Here is a 17,260-nt window from a genome sequence, read left to right on the forward strand (position 1 = left end):
GAAGTAAGAAGCAAAATGATCACAGGAATAATATTAGAGAAAGACATACTGTAAATTTGGATATATACTTTGTAAATTAGAAATTCACAGAAAATCTTTCTGTAGGAAAGCTGCAAATAATGTTCCATTTTCAGAATGTTATGTTCATTTTCAAAATGTTATGTATTTCAGAAAATCTTTACCTGAAGATGCTAACATTTACTTTAATACGTCAACTCTTGTCCTGGAGGCTCCAATGAACATATGGGTGGCAAATCAGGTTAATACATTTATTAATGTGACAGAGTAGAATCCAATTGAAACTTAAGTGTTTGTTTTCTTCCAATGAAACAGTTAAGATGATATGAATGTTTGATCAATTACAACTTCTAAGAGCAATGAACAGACCATTCACCTTATAAATGCAACAATGTTGGAGAGGAACTGGAGCTAACCCTAACCTTACAAAAAGTGTTATGGGTTTCAAGGCCCTAATTAACCCTGATGTAAAGTCAGCCAATCTGTGTTAATACTTTTCCTACACACAAGCAGTATGCTTTGTGCCTATGCATTCACATATCCTTATACCCTGTCCAGTTCATTGCAAGAGATTAATATGAAAGGTATGGACCTCCAATCTGCCACCCAGGTCTAAATTATCTAATGTTTATTCCCATTGATTTCAGTGGGCATAAAATCAGATGCCCAAATAATGAAGACAATAATCTACCCATGTTCTCTGCTGCAGCCAATAACTCTAGTGGTGCACTCCACAGTCACAGCACAACGTGCAATGGGTTTCTCCTGTCCCTTCCCTAAATTTCTAGGGGTTAACTTTGTATTTTTGTCTTGTCGCTTCAAAGCCTTCAGACACTGTCACTTTATTTCCATCTGCTCTGCCCCAAGCTTTCACAGTTACTCTTGTTTTCTTATGATAGCATCCCCACTTCCACAAGTATTTCTATTTCCTCACACAAGGTGGAATTATAATGAAGTTGCACTGTACCTCTCTATTACCTGAAAATCCTAATGTAGCATGGGTTCCAAAACTGCACCATTCTTGTGCCCCAACCAGCACTTTATATGAACTCACAACTTCATATTTACTTTTTTCAAAAACTCATTCAAGCAGTTTTTAAATCTAACATTGTTTGCTTCAGTTACTGGGTCTGGTAGGCTGTTCTCTGTCCTATTAATCCTTTGTGAATATAACAATCAAATTTTTAATGAGGATCTTAAATTTACGTTCATGGCTGTTGACTTTCCAATCCATTTAGATAAATTTTCTGCATTTATCTTACCAATCGTGTAACTTTCTATTGGATCTCCTTCGTTGCTCTGTTGAAGAGGACTTCAGTTTCTCTGGAATCTCTGGAAGTATGTAAATATTACAGGGTACCAGCACAACAATGAAAACATCTCACCCATGTTTTCATTGTTGTGCCGGTACCCTGTAATATTTACATACTTGCTGCTAGTTCTCAAATTTACCTCCAGCCCTTTGTAGAAGCAGCAAGTCATTGTATTCATTGAGTCATACACCTTGGAAACAGGCCATTTGGCCCATCACTGGGCAATGGGCACCCATTGATATTAATCCCACCTTCCAGTCATTGGTTCATAAACTTCTATGCCTAGGCATTTCAGGTGCTCATGTAGACCCTTTTTAAACGTTGTTAGCAACTCTTCTTCACCACTCCCTCAGGCAGTGGGTTTCAGGTACTCACCACTCTCTGGGTGAAGAGGACCCCTCAGATCCCCTGTAAGTCTCTTCCCCCTTACCCTAAATCTGTGTTCTCCAGTTTTATTCATCTGGATACTCTAAACTAGAAAAACAAAAATTTGGATCTTATATTGATATTGAGGGAGAAATATTTTGAAAGATGCTCTTTTCATACAAATAATCAAAGTAGGTAGGCTTGAACATCTCCAAGGAACACCGGCAGAATCACCTATTGTTTTTCTTTTAGTTGGAGTAACCAGTAACCAAACTTCAGATATAAAAGTATATGTTATCTTTCTTTTCTCTTGGGTTCTTGTGTTTTGGGGCTCTTGGTTTTAAAGGGTATATAGGTTTCAAAACTGTAATTACTCAAAGTTTTTACCATGCTGCATTTCTTTTAGGTTAGATTAATTCCATTCACTGTTCACGCTGTTGTCACCAGCTCAGACATAGAGATTGATCATCAAACAATTGACTTTGGACCTTGTTCAATCTATGAAACTGTTCGGAAAACTGTCCGGATCAGAAACAAATCAATCTTGAGCCAGGAGTTTGGATTTGTTGGCGTTCCCGAGGTGAGTGAGCTGCTACTGAATGTCCCTCCCACTGAGATCAGAATCAGGTTCATCATCTCCAACTTATGATGTGAAAATTGTTGTTTTGCAGCTGCAGCACAGTGCAAAGACATAAAGTTACTATAAATTACAAAATAAATAAATAGGGCAAGAAGAAGGAATAACAAGGTAGTGTTCATGGGTTCGTGGACCATTCAGAAATCTGGTGGTGGAGAGGAGGAAACTGTTCCTGAATCATTGAGTGTGGGTCTTCAGGCTCCTGTACCTCCTCCCCAATGGTAGTAATGAGAAGAGGCCATGTCCCAGGTGGTGAGGGTCCTTAGTGATGGATGCCACCTTCCTGAGGCACCGCCTCTTGAAGATGTCCTCAATGGTGGGGAGGGTTGTGCCTGTGATGGAGCTGGTTGAGTCTACAACCCTCTGCAGCCTCTTGTGATCCTGTGCATTGGAGCCTCCATACCAGGCAGTGCTACAACCAGTCAGAATGCTCTCCACCGTACGTCTATAGAAATTTGTAAGAGTCTTTGGTGACACATCAAATCTCTCAAACTCCTATTGAAGCAGGGCCGATGGCGTGCTTCATGCCTTCTTCGTGATTGCATCAGTGTGCTGCAGACAGAATATGGGATGAAAATGCTCCACATGATTGCAATATAGGTGGACTCTTAGCTGACCTTGTTGCTGACTCCTCCTTCTAACAGGATAACCTTGTGGGGTCTCATTAAAATTACTGCCAGATGGCAATTACTGGTCCAGATTGTGACCAGATCCACATAACTGAAGAAGGTCCCTGTTGGCTTCCAGTGGGTGTCTATCTCACCTACTCAGAACACTAAACGGGGATCTGAACAAGCAGGAAGGCAGCTCGTGACCAAGAACCAGAAGCCATTCATAGATGTAAAGTCACTGCAGGATTTGTTGTACCCAAAAATATTTCAGAAGGTAAAATGGTGGTGCTGTGAAGATAACCACAAACACTTCCATTATTGTTAGCACGCTCACAATATCTTTGTGCTGTAAGTCCCCATCAGATCTGGCAAGATCCATTTATAGAGTGCAGATATGCAGAAAACATGAAGGGGGATTGAATGGGAATGGTCCAAAGTTAGTACCATGTAATTGAACAAAAGGCGCCAATATTTTTCCCCATATCAGAGGCTCGTGCTAACCTCTCAAACACAGACAATATAACCTTTATTTATAATCCAGGATCTGAGTAAATTCTGTGGAATATTAGCCCGTTAAGCTTGTGACATTATCATTTTCTGAAACTGCTTCAATTAACTATTGGCTTACAGTCTGTAACAGTGGTCAGCAGTGGGATACTGAATGACTACATATATTTGCCTCTTGGTACATGTAACCAAATACAGTTACTGATTAAAGAAAGTACCAAAATAATAACTTTACATTTGTTAAAATATAGGTACAAAATACCACAATCTGTTGCACTTAAACACATACCAAACTGCAGTCCTCAGTTTATAATCTGTAAAACCTGACACAGAATGCTTGAAGTTGGTTTGGTGACGATATTTTTTCTGTACCTTACAGTATGTAGACGTGCAACCCAATGATGGCTTTGGTGTACTCCTCCCTCTCGAGAGACTGAGTTTGGACATCATGTTCAAAGCTAAACAAGCCAAAGAGTACAACTTTGAGCTGATCTGCAAGTCCGAAATCAACAGGTAACAGGTGGAATATCTGCTTTTAAATGGGACTAGCATAAAAGAATATTGTACTGAAATTCACTGCATTTTTTTTGTTCCAAAGATCTTTCTCCTAAGGGAGTCCTCTCTCTACAGTCTGCAAGAGCCCTACTCTTACCACACCTGTGAGTGCAGCAAAACCAAAGCCAAATTAAATTTAATCCCATTTCCTTGATTTGAGCCAGTCATCGATATATTCCTTAAAAGGGTAAAAACATTGTCCTGTCTCCATCAAATACTGGGCACTTCATAAACCAAGGATATCTCATCTGTGACAGTGAGTTATGTTGCATCCTTTGCAAGTGTGAAGGGCAATCATTCATGAGGAATCACTGGTGTGAATGAGTTATGATGGTTTAATGTAGAAGTGACAAACATCTAAAAGTTGCATTTGCTGGTGAGAAATTACATTTCATCTGATATGCACACCGTTTTCTGCCGCATACTGTAGAATTTGGAGCAGATCTTTAAATGACCTCAAGGGTGTCTGAGTCCATTTAAAATCTCTGAATAGTACTTCACAGTTACAGTTATCACTTTTGAGTTTCACAAACAATAGATAACATTCTTTTAAGAAGCAAAATCGCATGTTATGCTCACAGAATATCTTAATAGTAACACGTCAAATAACAGAATTTGAAGAAAAAAATCGAATGTTACGAAGCAGGAATCATTTTAATTTCTATGACCAATCAGGCCTAATGTTATGACTACAAACCATGCCTCTATTTGAGAATTATTCATCTTCAATGGCAGAACTATTTTATGCTTTACACTTGTAGTTTATTTGGTGAGTCATATTAAGAATAACATTTGGTTAACGTTTCAGATCGATGAAAGGATATATTAGAATCAGAATCAGGTTTATTATCATTGTCCAACATGATGTGAAAGTTGTTGTTTTCCAGCAGCAGTATAGTGCATGACATAACAGTGCTATAAATTACAAAATAAATAATATTTTATTGTTTATCTGAAATGTAAAAGATATAAATGGCATGCTCCTGGTGAGGAGAGGACCAGGTATGAAGGGCATGTTTGACCCATTTGGATCTTATCAGTCATTTTCTGTGATAGTCTCTCTGGATTGAGGATGACTTGCTTCAGTTGAGTTCTATGGGTTCTGAGGTGATATTTTGATCCTTTTTCCCTATTTCCTTATGATATGATAGGTCCTGCACGTGGGAGAGAGTAGGGTGCAGGGTAATAAGTGGGGGAATGGGATTGCTCTGGGAGCTAGCATAGGATTGATGGGCTGAATGACCTCCTTCCACTGGTGAGAACATCATTCCCTGGTCCCATCATTCCTCCCTCCCACCTACACTGGGCGTAATTTACAGAAGCCAATGGACCTGTGAACCAGCACGTTGTTGGGACGTGGGGGAAACCAGAACATACAGTACGGGGGAAACTAGTGCGGTCACAGGGAGAACGTGCACATTCCTCGCTAACAGCACAGGAGAGCGGTATCAAGTACAGGGCTGTCAACCAGGAGATTGCTGCATTCAGCAGGCACATGAACAGCCAGGGGATGGAGGAATATGGACCATATGCAGGGAGATGGGATTAGGTAATCTCCAGCACAATCACATCCTTCCTGTTGTGTGGGGACCAGAACTTCCCACAATACTCCAGGCGTGGCCTAACCAGTGCTTCATAAAGTTACAGAATGACATCCCAACACTTGTATCTTTTCCACAGCTGATGAAGGCAAGTATTCCACATCCCTTCTCCACAATGGTAACCACCTAGGATGCCACTTTCAGGAATTTATGGATGTACCCTAAGGTCGCTCTGTTCATCAACACTCCCTAGGGCCCCACCAGTTGCTGTGTACATCCTACCCTTGCTTGCCCTCCCAAAGTGAATCACCTTGCACCAGCCAGGATTATATTCTATTTGCCATTGCTCCACTCAACTTTCCTTTGTAGCCTTAGACACCCTTCTCTGCTACCTGTGACACCACCAATGTTGTATCATCTGCAGACATACTGATTATACCTCCTACACTGACATCCAGTTTAATGTATATCACAGACATGAAAAGTTCTAGCACCAGTCCCTGTGGTACATCACTGGTCACAGACTCCCAATCAAACAAGCATCCACCCCTCCCCCACCCCCCACCACGCTCTGCCTCCTATCACCAGGCCGATTTTGGATCCAGCATGCCAGCCTACTCAAAATCCCATGGACTCCAACCCCCTGAACCCTCCTAAAGTGTGGGAGCTTGCCAAAGGTCTTAATGAAGTCCATGTACACAACATCTACTGTATTACTTTCATCAGTATGCTTAGTTAACTCCTCAGAAAATACATTCAAATTTGTAAGACAGGATCTCCCATGAGCAAAGTCATGTTGATGATCCCTAATCAATCCTTGCCTTCCCATGTGAAGATAAATCCTGTCCCTTAGAATTTTTTCCAATAGTTTCAGAATCCCTACCACTGATGTAAGACTCACTAGCCTGTAGTTATCAGGCTTATCCCTAATACTCTTCATCAATAAAGGAACAACATTTGCTGTCCCCCAGTCATACAGTACTTCACATGTGGCTAATGAAGATGCAGAAATGTCTGTTAGAGCCCCAGCAATCTCCTCCCATAACAGCCTGGGATACATCTCATCAGACCCTGGGGATTTATCCACCTTTATTCATCTCATGACATCTAAAACCTCCTTGTTCTTAATGCTAACATGCTCCAGAACATCACCATTCCTCACCCTGAACTTCCCCTCTACTATAGCCTTCTCCTCAATGAAAACGGACAAGAAGTATTCACTTAAAACAACACCCCAACCCCCAGCTCCATGCACAGATTGCCCCTTTGGTCCCTAAGGGGACCTAGTCTTTCCCTGGTTATTCTTTTCCTCTTAATATACTTAGAGAAAGTCTTGACGTTTACCTTAATCTCATCTGCCAATGTTATTTCATCCCCCCCCAACCCCCATCTGGTTCTGGTTCTATTTGCCGTACACCTCCCCCCAGTGTTTCCCATTGTTAGCTCCTTCACTTACCAGAGTCCAGCACTGGTGGCCCTTTGTGTTCCTACTTATCTCCCTCCAGCAGCCGCTCCAAAACTTCACACTTCCCTCCCCCCTACCTCACTCCATCCTGCCTCTCATTTTTTCTCTCTGTTTGCCTCCATCTCTCAGTCACCTGCCACTGCCTCCCAACTCCACCCCACTCCCCTCCCTGCCTACTGTCATCTTGCACCCCTCCTCAGTCCACCACCCATGTCTCACCACTTCCCTTCTCCCGTTTTATACCGGCCATCTCACCTCCACTCTGTCCTGATGCAGAGTTTTGACCCAGAAAGTTGACAATGCCTTCCCCCCCACAGATGCTGCTCGATCCACTGAGTTCCTCCAGTTTGTTGTACATTTTCGTTTGTTTCTTCATCAGCTCCTCAACATCCCTTGTCATCCAGCGTTCCCTAATATTGCCAACCTTACTTTTCACCTTGTGGGAACACGTTGGCCCTGAACTCTCTCTATTTCCCTCAGAGTTGAATGTTGTTTTACCCACAAGCAGCCGTCCTCAATCTAGTTTTGCCAGGTCTTGTGTTATATTATTGAAACAGCCCCTCCCAGTTTAGGATCCTAACTTGCAGACCATCTTATACCTCTCTATAACTACCTTGGAGTCACTGTTCCCAAAATGCTTCCCCACTGACACGTCCACCACTTGCCAGCATCATTTCCCAAGATCCCCATCTATGTATTGGCTCAAAAAACTCACCTGGATGCTCTTTACAAATTCCTCCCCATCTAATCCCCTCAGACAAGGCATTCTCAATCACTATTGGGGAAGTTAAAATCCCCCACTACCATAACAGTATTCTCTTGCGCCTTTCTGCAATTTGTCTACTTATTTGCTCCATCTCCCACTGACTTGGGGGGCCTGAAGTATAACACCAGCAAAGTGATCGCTCCTTTCTTGTTTCTACGTTCCACCCATATGGCCTCACTGGAAGATCTTCCCCAAGTACTGCCATCACATTCTCTCTAATCAATACTGCGATATCTCCCTCCTCTTTTAAGATGGTTTAAAGACAATTGGACAGGTACATGGATTGGAAAGGTTATGGGTCAAATGCTGGCAAATGGGACTAGCTTGGTTGACATGGACCAGTTGGGCCGAAGGGCCTGTTTGACTCTATGACTCTTTACCTCCCATCATCATGCCTGAAATTTCTATACCCTGTACGGCTGAGCTGCCAGTCCTGCCCTTCTTTCAACCACATTTCTGTGATTGCAATAATATCTTATTTCCATGCACTGATTAACACTCTAAGTTGATCAGTCTCACCTGTCAGGCTACTGGACTCCTTGGTTTATACTCTATATTTGACCCCAACTTCCCTTCAGCTGTACAGGTTCTTGGGACATCATTGCATGCAGTAGTCTCTCTCGGCATCTCCATTTCACTTCATCAAATGTGCAGGGCACTCTGAGTGCCTGCTTTTGCACCAACAACTTGTGGTCCATGCTGGAGAAATCGTGTGCCCACCACCCCCACCGTGTGACTCCCAATCTTGTTACTGGTCCATGAGTGCACAGTGACATGACTTCAGGCCACAGCTGGGTACAAGCCCCACCTCTTAAAGAGGCAAGATAGCAGTTGGCACATAGGATTCTCATCTTGAATAACAATCTGAAAGCCAAGCCTCAATTTCAACTAATTTTTGTGTCAGTTTGGAGCTGTTATGAGGTCAGTGTTCAAATAATATCCCCAAGTCACTTGGTTTATGACAAATGTGATCATCAGTCTTCAGAACGAGAAGCTGGAGTTATCTTGGATCCTGTTCCCTAATTTTTCATGTTAGTTGCTTCTTTACAAGTCATTATTTGATGGTGAAGAGAGAGTAGCGCTGTTTCCCAGCCCTCTGCGAACCATGTTGTGTTTCACCACTGGCTGTGAAAGAACAGCATGGGCAGCTGCTGCAGTTTGCCACCTGCTGGAGATTTTCTCCAGTACAACAGGTTCCTCCAGATGGCCCCACTGACATTGGATGCTCACTGCAGGGACTTGTGGAGGAGGATCAATGTTGTAACACCACAGATCACAGTGTGTTACCACTTCAGCAAATCAAACTAGCTGAACTGGTGCAAACATAGTTTCAAAACTACCATGTAAATAACGATTCAAATCCAGTGCACACTGAAAATAAAAAACTGCAGTTGCTGGAAATCTGAAAAAGAAACAGAAATTACTGGAAACACTCAGCATCTGTGGAAAGTGAAAAAGAGTCCTGATGCAGGGTTTCGACCTGAAACAGCGACAATTCCTCTCCCCTCACAGATGCTGCCTGGCCCGCTGAGCTCCTCCTGCAGATTGTGTGTTGCTCCAGATTCCAGCATCTGCAGTCTCTTGTGTCTCAAAGGAGTTTAACATTTCAGGTCTAAGAACTAACGAGAGACATCAGAGGGCTGGGAAAACATTGCCCCTCCCTAGTGGTCAGATAATGAGCTGTAAAGAAGTTGTTCTCAGTTCTAACCAAGGGTATTCACTCTGAAACATTAACCCTTTCCACAGACGCTACTTATCCTGTCAGGTGTTTCCAGTACACACTTGTACTGAGTGATAAGGTACTTAAAGATAACAGTTTATCCTTGCAGGCAGAGGGAAGCAGAGTGTTGAGAAGGGTTAGCTCGGTATTTGGTGATGTGGAAGTACTTAATATTCATGTTCATTGCTTTAAATGAAAAATATTATCCCTGTTGTTCAACCCAATGAGTGCCTAAATTCCACCCATTATTTGAATCAAAAGGGCCAGAGGTGGACATAACTTTGGATATGCAGATTCTTCCTATTTGAAGCTGCACCCTCCTAGCTGTCTCCACCTTCACCCCCCACCCCCCCCCCAACCGGCTTCATCTTCCTCTTTGTCTGCCTCCATTCAAAGCTCCACCTGCCTGTCTCCCCTCCACCCCTCCCAGCTCGATCTGCCCATTATCCTTCACCCTCCCCCCCCACCCCCAGTCCACCAGTCACTCTGGTCCGTTGTCTCACCACTCCCCCCTCCTCTTTATACTGGCCATCTCCCTCGTCCACTCTCAGTCCTGATGCCACTTCGACCTGAAACATCGACAGTTCCTCTTCTCCCAACAGATGCTGCTTGACCCACTGAGTTCCTCAGAAGATTGTTTGCTTTCTCTGTTATAACTATGGTTTTACATCAAGAGTGCTTTAGAGTATCCTAAAAGGGCATGGAAACTGCTGTAGAGATGCAAATCTTTCTCTCATTAAATCCCAGTAAAGGAATCAATGATAACTTGATGCCATTAAAAAACAGTAATAAACATTTTATCAACAGATTCTGTTTCGTTATTTAGGGACTTCCAGATTTCCTGCAAAGCTGTTGGCGTTGTCCCTCCACTCCACTTGTCCCATTCAGTGGTTCACTTTGCTGCTACAGCACTGAACAACATTGCCACAGTGACTCTGTACGTGGTGAACTCGCACACCAGCCAGAATGAATTTACTCATCAGGTACCCAGGATCGGAAGTGGAGAAATCGCTCCTGTGGGACCCACAACATTTGAATTTATCGTTCCAGAGTCCTCCTCTCTAACCATTGTGCCCGCTGTTGGGACAGTGTTGCCAGGACAGGTCAGAGATTCTCCGCAGGATCTTAACAGAGCTGAAAGTGATGGGGATCGTACCGTGATGGGATGTTTGTAACTTACTTTAACTTTACTTATATCATTTGTATGGTGACAGTAACACCCAATTTCTTTTCTGTACAGCCAACCATTTCCTGAATCTGCTCTCACCTCATCACTGACAGCAAGTGGAAGGAGCTCATTGATTTAATCATCACCAATACACAGAGAGCATCGCTCATCTGCCTGTTTTTCATGCCCTCCTTGTTGTTCACCAAGCTACAACTAATCTTTCCCTTACCCACCAAGCTTCGAACTGGTGCCTCAATCACCTCACATTAGACAGTCCCAGTCACTGTCTCAGACTGAAGTAAACCGTCTACATCCTATTCAATGCTGCTTTGTGCTTTTCATTCTACATCCCCTCCATCCATCCTGCTATGCCTTGGTCAGCACTGGACCCCTTATCTAATGACCTCCCAATTAGCCTCTCATTTACCATCCTTCCAAAACCTTCAGCCAATACCCTACACTGCACTGCCCTCCTGCCCTGCTATTGCCTTTGCATTCTTTGACCTACATTGGCACTTTATCCATGACATTTTTGGCCATGCCCCTCCCTGTCACAGTAACCTGCAATCTCTTCTGGTCCTGTAACCCTCTCTTCCTCCTGACTCTGGCCTCCTGTGTGTTCTTCTCTCCCTTTATTCCACCACTAGCAGCTGTGCCTCAACCACCTAAGCCCCACATTCTGGAGCTTCCTACACTCCTCAATCTCCCTGCCCTCCTTTAAGAACCATTTAAAAAAGCACCATGTTTTTTCAAGCTTCCCTTACTCTTTCCTTCTTTGGCTCTGTGTTATGATCTTTGATCTGTAAGACCTTGGGCTGTTTTCTATCTTTTAAAAGTTCTTGAAGGCCAAATTGCTTTCACTGTGGCCCTGTTGGTAGAATAGATACCTGGATGTAGACATCACTGTTGATTCAGTTTCAGCGTACTTCTGGAGAAGGGGGCAGAGCTGTGGCTCTTTTCACTCTGGGACCTAAATTCATTCCCAGACAAAATGACTCAGGATAAGTGTAAGGTCAGCTGATCTAGGAAGTGGCAAAGTTCACCACACTGATGGGGTGCTTTGTTGAAGTTGGAGTTAGTTTCAGTCATAGTCCAGAGTCAAAAGAACATTACTGTAAATTCACGCACATCCACAGCTTGCATTTATTCAGATCTCACCTGAATAAAATGTTCCAAAAGTGCAGGAGAATTATCAAACAAAATTCAGCCTGTAGAAAGAGGTATAAGGTGAGGTGACTAAGGACTTAACCAAAGAGCATCTTAAAGGTGGAAAGAGAGTTAAAGGGGTTGAGGGAGGTAATTCCAGAGAGGGCCCAGGCAGTTGAAGGTACAGCAAAGGGCAGAACAATTAAAGTTTTGTGCAAATTAGGAGCAGGAGTAACTCACTCAGCTCATCCAACCTGCTCTGCCATTTAATAAGACTATGCTGATCTAATGGTAACCTCAGCTGTGCATTCTCATCTATCTACCGTAACCTTTCACCCTTGCTTATGAGAAAGAGTATCTGCGTCTCTCTTTACAAAGTTCTGTCTTACAAAAACACAGCTTCCACCACCATTTGAGGAAGAGTTCCAAAGATTCACAACCTTCTGAGAGAATAAAGAATGTCTTGCTTGGTCTTAAAGGCACAACCCTTTAGTTTTAAATAGTGATCCCATAGTTCTTGAATCTTCCACAGAGGAAACATCCTCTCCACATCACCCTGTCAAGATCCTTAAAAATCTTATATGTTTCATTCAAGTCCGTCTGACTCTTCTAAGCTCCAGTGGATACTAGCGTAGGCACTCCAACCTTTCCTCATTAGACAACCTGTCTTTGTACATCTTAGTCCAGTAAACTTTCTCTGAACTGCTTCCAACATGTTAACATCCTTCCTTAGATAAGTAGACCAACTCTGTGCACCAGATGTGGGCTCAGCAGTACCCCGTATAACTGAAACATAACCTCCCTGCTTTTCTGGACTCCCAAGAGACTACAGAGGCTGGAATATGGAGCAACAAACTGTCGCCATTTTGAGTCAAACCCCTGCATCAGGGTTGACAATTCCTTTCCCCCATAGATGCTGCTCGACCTGCTGAGTTCCTCCAGCAGGTTGTTTGTTTGCTCCCTGCTTTTGTATTCAATTGCCCTAATAATAAATGGTAACATTCTGTTAACGTTCCGAATTACTTGCTATACCTACATTCCAGCCTTTTATGAATGATGCACTGGGACCCCCAGATGCCGCTGCATCTTTGAGCTCTGCAATCTCTCACCATTTAGTAAGACCATAAGACATAGGACAGAATTAGGCCATCCAGCCCTTCGAGTCTGCTCCACCATTCGAGTCTGCTCCACCATTCGATCATGGCTGATTATTTTCCCTCCCATCCCCATTTCCTGCCTTCTCTCCATAACCTTTGATTCCCTTACTAATCAAGAACCTATCAATCTCCGCTTTAAATATACCCAATGACTTGGCCTCCACCAGCCCTCTGTGGCAATGAATTCCACAGATTTACCACCCTCTACCTAAAGAAATTCCTCCTCATCTCTGTCCTAAAGGGATATCCTTCTATCCTGGAGGCTGTGCCCTCTGGTCCTGGACTCTCCCACCACTGGAAACATCCTCTCCATGTCCACTCTATCCAGGCCTTTCAATATTCAGTAGGTTTCAATGAGATCCCGCCGTCATCCTTCTAAACTCCAGCGAGTACAGGCCCAGAACCAAACACTCCTCATATGTTAACCCTTTCATTCCCAGGATCATTCTTGTAAACCTCCTCTGGACCCTCTCCAATGCCAGCACATCCTTCCTTAGATATGGGGCCCAAAATTGCTCACAATACTCCAAATGTGGTCTGACCAATGCCTTATAAAGCCTCAGCATTACATCCTTGCTTTTATATTATAGTCCTCTCGAAATGAATGCTAACATTGCATTTGCCTTCCTTACTACTGACTCACCTGCAAGTTAACCTTTAGGAAATCCTGCACTGGGACTCCCAAGTCCCTTTGCACCTCTGATTTCTGAATTTGGTCTCCGTTTAGAAAATAGTCTATGCCTTTATTCCTTCTACCAAAGTGCATGACCGTACACTTCCCTATGCTGTGTTCCATCTGCCACTTCTTTGCCCATTCTCCCAACCCGTCCAAGTCCTTCTGCAGACTCCCTGCTTCCTCAACACTACCTGCACCTCCACCGATCTTTTTATCATCCGCAAGCTTGGCCACAAAGCTATCAATTCTGTCATCCAGATCATTAACATATAGTATGAAAAGTAGCTGACCCAACACCAATCCCTACAGAACACCACTAGTCACCAGCAGCCAACCAGAAAAGGCCTTTATTCTTTATTCCCACTCTTTGCCTTCTGCCAGTCAACCATTCTTCTGTCCAAGCTAGTACCTTTACTGTAATACCATGGGCTCCCATCTTGTTTTGCAGCCTCATGTGCGGCATCTTGTCAAAGGCCTTCTGAATATCCAAGTAAATAAAATCCTCTGATCGGGTCCACAGGATTCTTGAGCGGGAGGGAGAACAGCCAGAAGTTGTGGTACATGTTGGTACCAATGACATAGGTAGGAAGAGGGATGAGGTCCTGAAAAGAGAGTTTAGGGAGCTAGGCAGAAGGCTGAAGAACAGGACCTCAAGGGTAGCAATCTCAGGATTGCTGCCAGTGCCACGTGATAGTGAAGGTAGGAATAGGAGGAGATAGCAGATGAATGCGTGGCCGAGGAGTTGGTGCAGGAGGGAAGGTTTTAGATTTTTGGATCATTGGGATCTCTTCTGGGGAAGGTGGGACCTGTACAGAGAGGACGGGTTACACCTGAACCCGAGGGGGGCCAATATCCTTGCAGGCAGGTTTGCTAGGGTGGTTCGGGAGGGTTTAAACTAGTTAGCGAGGGGGATGGGAACCAGAGGGGTAGGTCAAAGGAAGAAGTGGATGGGGAAAAGGCAGATCTAACATGTAGAGAGGCTTTGAGGAAGGAGAAGCAGAGTGCAGGGTATTAAAGTAGGAAGGTAGGAAAGGATTCTGGGCAGTGTGGAGGAGCAGAGAGATCTGGGGGTTCATATCCACAGATCACTGAAAGTTGCCTCACAGGTGGATAGGGTAGTTAAGAAAGCTTATGGGATGTTAGCTTTCATAAGTCGTGGGATTGAGCCACGAGGTAATGATGCAGCTCTACAAAACTCTGGTTAGACCACCCTTGGAGTACTGTGTCCAGTTCTGGTCACCTCATTATAGGAAGGATATGGAAGCGTTGGAAAAGGTGCAGAAGAGATTTACCAGGATGTTGCCTGGATTGGAGAGTATGGATTATGAGGAGAGACTAAGGGAGCTAGGGCTTTACTCATTGGAGAGGAGGAGAATGAGAGGTGACATGATAGAGGTATACAAAATATTAAGAGGAATAGATAGAGTGGACAGCCAGCACCTCTTTCCCAGGGCACCAATGCTCAATACAAGAGGGCATTGCTTTAAGGTAATGGGTGGGAAGTTCAAGGGAGATATCAGAGGGAGGTTTTTCACCCAGAGAGTGGTTGGTGCATGGAATGCGCTGCCTGGGGTGGTGGTGGAGGCTGATACATTGGTCAAGTTCAAGAGATTGCTAGATAAGCATATGGAGGAATTTAAAATAGGGGGATATGTGGAAGGAAGGGGTTAGTTAGTCTTAGGCACGGTTTAAAGGTCGGCACAACATGGTGGGCTGAAGGGCCTGTATTGTGCTGTACTGGTCTATGGTTCTTCTTTATATTTCCTGCCAACATTGACAGCTTCACATGTCCCCATATTATTATCTATTGGTCAGATCTTTGCCCATTCAGTTAACCTGTGCACATCCATTTGCAGCCTCCTTGTGTTCTCTTCCAAACTTACTTTCGTACCTACCTTTGGGTCATCAGTGGATTTAGCAACCGTACCTTTGGTGTCTTTATCCAGGTCATTTATATAAACTGTAAGAAGTTGAGGCCTCAGCACTGATCCGGGGTCAGGCATTGGACTGTCTGTGCATACCTAATAAATTTCATGTTTTATCTATCATCAAATTAAGCTTCTGTCTGTCACCTTAAAGTGTTATCTTTCTTTTCCATGAACCATAGAAATGTAAGGTGGTCCTAACATTTAAGCCAACACTATCAGACCTGCAGGTCCAAGAGGAAGCTGTGCGGATGTTGTGTTGGGCAGAAGAAACGAGGAGAATTTTGGAGAAACAGGAAACGGAGAGCACTGCAAAATCAGAACAGGATACATCAGTAAGAACACTCCGACAACTCGTTTTATTGCTACATTTCTTTAGCTACTTTGAAACTTAGAGTTATAGTCAGTATCCCAGACTGACACTTCATCCCCTTGGATTAGGTCTATCACTACCCCATCCCAGTAGGACTATCCATGTACTGGCACGAATACTCTCCTGAGGTAAGGTATGGGGGGGGGGGGGGGGGGCGCGAGAGAAAAGCTGAGCATATGAAACAGCTGAAAAAAAGCCCAACTCAGGTAGCTGTCAAAAACTCTGAATGTTTCTGGCATCCGTATTGGAAAATTGGGGAATGTTTTGGTGATTGGGAAAGTAATTGGGAAAACTGGAGCAACACACAAACCACTAGAGGAACTCAGTGGGTCAGGCAGCATCTGTGGAGGGAAATGGACACGTCAAAACGTCGACTGTTCATTTCCCTCCATAGATGCTGCCTGACCTGCTGAGTTCCTCCAGCACTTTGTGTGTTGCTCTAGTTTTCCCAATTACTTGCTGTACCTGCATACTAACGTTTTCCTGCAATAATGGACTATTTTGCATTTTTCCACATGACACTACATTTGCCAAATCTTTGCCCACTCACAACCCAATTGTATGCTCCTGTAGCCTCCTCATGTCCCCTTTGTATCTCCAGATCCACCTCCCTTTTCTATTTCCTCCTGCAACTGGAATGAAACGCAGAAATGGAAAACATTCTATCAATAGATTGGCAAGATTAGAAATGGTAAAATGGTTCAAAGTGACAGTAAGAAGAGCAGGAAGAACAGGAGAATGCCTGAATAAGATCAAGAAGTTAGGGAGAGAGAGGGAAGTACTTCAAAGTCACATTTATATGAGAAGCACCCTGCAATTGATCAAGCTGTTGACATTCACGGTCTGGCAATCCCAGTGGAGTATCACCACAGATTACATGTTTATGGGAGAGAAGGAGGTGAGGAGAAAAAGAAAGAAAATTATCAGAAGTTGGTTTGAAAATTTTTAAAAAACGTGCTTTGTTATTTAACCCTTAGTAGGTACGTTGCATGGTTTCTGTAATTCTAATCAATTTGATCACCATTCATTCCACTCAGTGAAAGTTGTGTGAGTCAGAGAAAGTTACTGGTGTGAACCCAAGTGTCCTTTGTTTATTTCTACAGAACAAAAAGAAACCACAATCAAAACAAAAGGACTTAAAGGAACACAGTCCAGGTCCTCCTAAACCACCAGTCAAAGAGACCAACACTCCATTCAAGCCTCCTGATCCAGCAGACATTGCTGTTGAGTAAGTGAAATCATTAATCGCTTGGTTCTTGTCTGTTTGTGAAGTGACAGGTAGTTCTATGAAGATCACCACCTGACATAGAGCTTTG

At 43.6% G+C, this 17,260-nt stretch overlaps 1 protein-coding gene across 1 annotated transcript in view; it reads left to right on the plus strand.

Moving 5' to 3' along the window:
* The window catches only part of cfap74 (cilia and flagella associated protein 74), a 143,720-nt gene that overhangs the window by 93,156 nt on the left and 33,304 nt on the right, over positions 1 to 17,260 (plus strand). The window contains 6 exon segments of the mRNA XM_052039017.1: positions 172 to 259; positions 2,104 to 2,277; positions 3,832 to 3,965; positions 10,326 to 10,602; positions 15,754 to 15,906; positions 17,048 to 17,172. Of these exon segments, the coding sequence (XP_051894977.1) occupies positions 172 to 259; positions 2,104 to 2,277; positions 3,832 to 3,965; positions 10,326 to 10,602; positions 15,754 to 15,906; positions 17,048 to 17,172 (951 nt within the window).

The sequence above is a fragment of the Pristis pectinata genome, chromosome 26, assembly GCF_009764475.1.
Source record: "Pristis pectinata isolate sPriPec2 chromosome 26, sPriPec2.1.pri, whole genome shotgun sequence".
Taxonomy (NCBI): domain Eukaryota; kingdom Metazoa; phylum Chordata; class Chondrichthyes; order Rhinopristiformes; family Pristidae; genus Pristis; species Pristis pectinata.